We start from the raw sequence: 5,748 nt of genomic DNA, 5'->3' as shown, positions 1-5,748 counted from the left end.
GTTGATATGTTGCTAAGAAGTCTTGCTAATTTGCTATATAAGCTGCAAGGAGTGTCAGAGAATTTTCCTTTCCCCTGATGAACTTAGGAGGCGTATGTTTTGCCCTGTATCAGCGATTCTATTTGGATCGATTACTTCAAGGTTACAGTTTTTTGTCCGTATATGAATGTTGCACCTAATTACCCCTGTAATCGGTTAAACAAATGTCAGCTGTTCCTATTTCAACGCTTCCTGCCAATAACTGCTGGAAGTGATTTAATGCAGTTGGAAAACAACACTGACAATCATTAAAGCCTGCGAAGTGTGAAATAATTGCACTGCACTATTGTGGTCTCTTTAGTCTGAGGACTGATCATGTTCAGCGGATGACACTGGGCGGGGGGTGGGGGGGGAACGGTTTTATCATAATTAAGGAAATACTGGGGGGGAAAGGGGAGAGTCCGCGAGCAGCTGGGTGCTGTTTATCTGGTGAACTCGTGTCAGCCGAGAGCTTGTTTTTACAAGAAGTCACTTGAAGCGTGGAAGGGAAATACTGTCATCTGAAAAGGAGGGCTGTGCTTCATTCCGATTGTTTTCCCCCTTCTGATAGAAAACGTGCGCTGATTACACCGCAGATGTGGCTCGTTGGGGGGGAAATGAAGGAAAAGGAGAAAAGCGCTGGGTGGAGACAAGGAGCAGTCGGCGAGGCCTCGAGACCCCCGGGCCTTTCCCTTCTCGCCTGGCTCCGCGGGGTCGCGCTGGGCTCCACGCTGAAGGCGCGATGCCCTCGCCTCTTCCCCGGCGCAGGTACGTCCCCAGCGAGCTGTCGCCGTCGGTGGACGCCAGGCCCTGCAGCAGCCCTTCCGAGCGCCCGGGGCGGGCGGGGAGGCCCTTCCTGGGGGACAGTCCGCCCAGGGCGCCGCGGCTCCCCCGCCGGCTGGCCTGGTGCTCCATCGACTGGGAGCAGGTGCGCTTCCTGCGGAGGCTGGGCGCCGGCGGCTTTGGCTCGGTGTACAAGGCCACCTACCACGGCGTCCCGGTGGCCGTAAAGCAAGTGAACAGGTGCGCCAAGAACCGAGCGGCGTCGCGGCGCAGCTTCTGGGCGGAGCTCAACATCGCGCGGCTTCGCCACGACAACGTCGTGCGCGTGGTGGCCGCCAGCACGCGCACGCCCGCGGGCTCCGACAGCCTGGGCACCATCATCATGGAGTTTGGGGGCAACGTCACCCTTCACCAAGTCATATACGAGGACGCCGAGCCTCCCTGCTGTGCCGGAGACCGGTTAAGTTTGGGGAAGTGTCTGAAGTATTCCCTGGATATTGTGAACGGCCTGCTCTTCCTTCACTCGCAGAGCATCGTGCACCTGGACCTGAAGCCTGCTAACATTCTGATCAGTGAGCAGGACGTCTGCAAAATCGGGGACTTCGGCTGCTCCGAGAAGCTGGAAGGGCGGCTGTGCTCGCAGGCCCGCCCCTACCCCCTGGGGGGCACCTACACCCACCGAGCCCCGGAGCTGCTGAAAGGAGAGACCGTGACGCCCAAAGCGGACATCTATTCCTTCGCCATCACCCTCTGGCAAATGACCGCCAAGGAGGCCCCGTACTCGGGGGAGCGGCAGTACGTGCTCTACGCCGTGGTGGCCCACGGCCTTCGGCCGTCTCTGTCGGCAGCTGTCTTCACGGACTCCAGGTCTGGGAAAAGCCTGGCCAAGGTCATCCAGGGCTGCTGGGGGGCCAGTGCTTCGCAGCGGCCAAGTGCGGCCCTCCTCTTGGTTGACCTGAACTCCTTACGAGCTGAATGTGGCTGACTCTGAGCCTGTATCAAAATAAGCTTTGTCTCTGTTTCTACTCGTTTTTAAAGAAGTGACCGCGTGGAAAAAACATATTTGCAGGATGGGTTTTAGAAAATAAAGTTATTAAAAACTCCCTTTTGTCTCCAATACCTTTTTTCTTTTTTAAAAAATTTATTTATTTTAAGAGAGAGAGAGAGAGACGAGGAGGGGCAGAGGGGCAGAGAATCTCAAGTAGGCTCTCAGTGCAGAGCCAGATGCGGGGCGTGAACTCATGAACCATGAGACCATGACCTGATCGGAAATCAAGAGTCAGACGCTCAATCAACTGAGCCGCCCAGGCACCCCTGCAATACCTCTTCTAAGACAAGTTGCACAAATACAAATCTAGTGGTCATCTTACTGTTGTTAGTAACCAACCTTCTTCTCTTAGAGAGTTACACACGGTGCTTCCACAGTCCCCTACTCCTGGATTTATTCAAATCTGTTACTGATGAAACCAGCTTGTCCAAAACAGAACTGAATTATAAAATGCCAAACTTTTCTATAAATTCAGATAATACACTATATACCCACGACCTAAATTTAAACTATTAACAGTTTACTTGCTCCCACGCCCAACAAGTAAAACCTTTTTTGAAAAAGATGTTTTTCTCCTTCTTCCCCCAAAACTTCTTGTTCATAATGACCTTCATACATAAAATTCACAAACTGAGGTAAATGCATTCATTTATTTTATTGAGAGAAAGAGGGAGGGAGAGGGGCAGAGAGGGAGAGAAAGAAAGAATACTAAGCAGGCTCCACACTCAGCACAGAGCCCAAGGTGGGGCTCGATCCCATGATGGTGAGATCATGCTCTGAGCTGAAATCAAGAGTCAGATGCTTACCCAACTGAGCCATGCAGGGACCCTGAGGTAAATTTACTTTTAAATGAATAATATCTTAAGTGATTTCTTGTGATATGTTGAACTTGTCCATGCTATGAGTAGAAAAATACTTTTTTTTTTTTTTTTTTGAGAAAGAGGGAGGGTGGTGGGGCAGAGAGAGGGAGACACAGAATCCGAAGCAGGCTCCAGGCTCTGATCTGTTCAGCACAGAGCCCAATGCAGGGCTCAAACCCACAAACCATGAGATCATGACCTGAGCCAAAGTCAGGCACTTAACCGACGGAGCCACCCAGGTGCCTTAGTGGAAAAATACTTCTCAACTGAGTCTCTTTTACCTAATATTTGGACTCGGAAATAGATGAGAACACAAAGATTTAGGATATGTGAGGGAAAAAATACCAACCCTGAGGAATAGTAAAATTTAACATTTGGATGCGGGAGAGCAGGCAAGTAAAAGCAGACTGCCCCTTCTAGAACTCAAGGCAATGGCTGCCAGGACATAAGACTGTGCAGAATGAGGCAACTGAATTTGATCATTAGGACCACTCTGGCTTCCATTTAGCAGCAGTAGTTTCTGCGAGCGGTGGAGGGCAAGGTCATTGCAACGGAGCAGACAGTCATGGCAAGGACTCGATGTGCTTGGGCTGTTGAGGAAGATGGTAGGAGCAGAAACATTCAAAACAGATGAGATACACCCGTTTTGGGCTTTGGTTTAGTTCTCTTAGGATGAAGAAAGTGAGTTTATTTGTGAACGGAGCAAGAAGAGACAAAGATAATGGGTGAAGTTTAAAAAGTTGTAAAAGAAATGAAAATTAGTACCCAGGGAAAGAAATCATAGCTTCAGAGAGAAAGGGTATTTCTTCCCAGACGTGAGCAAAGGAGAGTGGGAGGATTGCCATTGAGGAGACTCTGGGGGTGGGGGGGTATCTGCGGGTTTCTATCTTCTGTTAAGAGTGAGTGAGAGTAGCAGGTCTACGAGATCATGGTTTGGAACTGTTCTTGAGGGAAGCAAAAGCGAGCTGTCCATGCCCATGGAAAATTCTGGGTGAGTATGGCTAGCTACGTCCGTGTAGCTGGGGGCACAAGTCACCCACACACCAGTGAACAACTTCCTCCTCTGCTCATTGTGGCAACAGGAGCCCTTGTTGGAAAGTTTAAGATGCGATGGCATCTTAAGCCAGTTTGCTCTGCCCAGGGTGCTCTAATGAGTTTCTAATTATGTTGAATATCTCATTAACAGACTGTCAGTGAGCTCAGTGAAGTCACCTATCAAAAGCATTAAGGTCCAGAATTCACTTCCAGAATGAACATGCTCACAGCTTCGACTCAAACTTCTGGAAGTTTGAACCCAAAGTGGGAGGTACCTTGTAAACCCCCTAATCGGTGACATGATGGAAGAAAACGCACAGACGATGAAGTGTAGGCAGTGACGCCGGATGACTGGACACAGCCTGTAGTAAAAGAGCACGGGGGGCGGGGGGGAGGAGGAGCTTGGGGGTGGCAGATCTCAGAAAGCCTTGGCAAAAACAGATGCCCTGATGAAGAGCTGAGCACTGTGAAGTGCAGAAGTGGAGGGGAAAACCCTCAGAACAGAGCTAAGATCAGAGTGAGCTGAGCTGACGGGAGCTGACAGAGAGTGAAGGAACAGAAAGTGCTAAGGGAGGTCTGGCCGTGGGAGAGCTCAGAAAGTGGAAGCAAACAGTGCCTTCTGAACATGAGAGGGTCATCTGGGCGGGGGGACTGGAGGGGGTGATCAGGCATCACAAGACAGGCACAGGAGCCTCTTGAGCCTGGTTTGTTTGGAGAGAGAAAAAAGGTGTGGCTGCCTGAAGAAACCACAGAAATGCCTTGCTTGAAGGAGACACATGTGGTGTTTGGGGTGGCAGAGAAAGGCAGTCTCTGAGCCGCGGGAAGGCTGCTCTGATGGGAGGGAGAATAAGTAGTGGACTGTTTCACCTATGATACTCTAATAGCGAACAGTCACAGGAAATTGTTTAAAGGAGACAAATCAAGTCAGAGGTAAAGGCATATTTAACAGTACAAAGATAAGGATTAAAGATATACGACCGGTATAAATTGGGGCAGAGGAAGGAGGAAAAGAGATATAAGCTGTCAGTGTTATCGCTGTTCATAGAAGTGGGCTCATTGATATTGTCTAGGATTAAGGACATTATATACAGGTATATAGTTGAACAAAAATACAACTACCCAAACAAAAAAAGGTGAAAGAACCAAGCACAGAATGAAAGACAACATAAACTATAGAAAGAAAATAATATAAAATGGGAGAGTTTAGATCAAACTTATGTCATTATCAATAAATGTAAGTGACTTACTTCACCTATTAAAAGAAATCTCTATGTTGTAAGATATAGTTAACACACACACACATATATATGTATATATTAGGGAGAGAGAGAGAGTACGAGCATGGGAGGGGCAGAGAGAGAGGGAGGGAGAGAGTCCCAAGCAGGCTCTGGACTATCCGTAGAGAGACCGATGCAGGGCTCATTCTTCTTCTTCTTTTTTTAATTAAACAATTTTTTTAAGGTTTTATTTATTTTTGAGAGCGAGAGAGAGACAGAGTATGAGCAGAGGAGGAGCATAGAGAGAAAGAGGGAGACACAGAATTCGCAAAGCAGGCTCCAGGCTCTGAGCTGTTAGCACAGAGCCCAATGCGGGGCTCAAACTCCAACTCATCAGATGGGCTGCTTGGTTGGTGATATTAAGGCCAGAAGGTGGGGTGTTTGGCCAGGGTTCGAGGGGCAGTATTTGCATACACGCGGGCAGAAGAAGTAAATATACTGAAGATGATAGGAACCCCTTGGAGAACGGGGCTTTAAGTACAAAAAGGAGGAAGTCTACAATAGATTGTTGGATTGAAATAAGACGTATCAGTGTCAACTCATACTTTTCACTAGCGATAGACGGTTAGAGACACAGACGTACAGAAGGAGACATAAATAGGTATGTGCAGGTGTGATGCACATACACGTATGTTCCAGTTCTGACCTTTGAGAGGGTCTAAAATAATGGTGTTTTGAAGCAGACCTCAGCACCAGATTGTAGTTTCTGAATTCTGAGGTTTTCCTT

The 5,748-nt window shown here is 48.6% G+C and overlaps 1 protein-coding gene across 1 annotated transcript; it reads left to right on the top strand.

Moving 5' to 3' along the window:
* The first annotated feature begins 760 nt into the window (after positions 1 to 760).
* Positions 761 to 1,786, top strand: MOS (MOS proto-oncogene, serine/threonine kinase). The gene has a single exon (XM_039220299.1). It carries the CDS (start codon positions 761 to 763, stop codon positions 1,784 to 1,786), a length of 1,026 nt encoding a protein of 341 aa, XP_039076230.1.
* Positions 1,787 to 5,748: the final 3,962 nt, after the last annotated feature.

This window comes from Hyaena hyaena, unplaced genomic scaffold (genome assembly GCF_003009895.1).
Source record: "Hyaena hyaena isolate Hyena2069 unplaced genomic scaffold, ASM300989v1 scaffold_876, whole genome shotgun sequence".
Lineage (NCBI taxonomy): Eukaryota > Metazoa > Chordata > Mammalia > Carnivora > Hyaenidae > Hyaena > Hyaena hyaena.
The sequence above is the reverse complement of the archived record's forward strand: the minus strand, read 5'-3'. Positions and strand labels throughout refer to the sequence as shown.

Excerpts from the sequence above, each read along its gene's own strand:
- MOS (XM_039220299.1), top strand. The coding sequence starts at position 761 with ATGCCCTCGCCTCTTCCCCGGCGCAGGTACGTCCCCAGCGAGCTGTCG.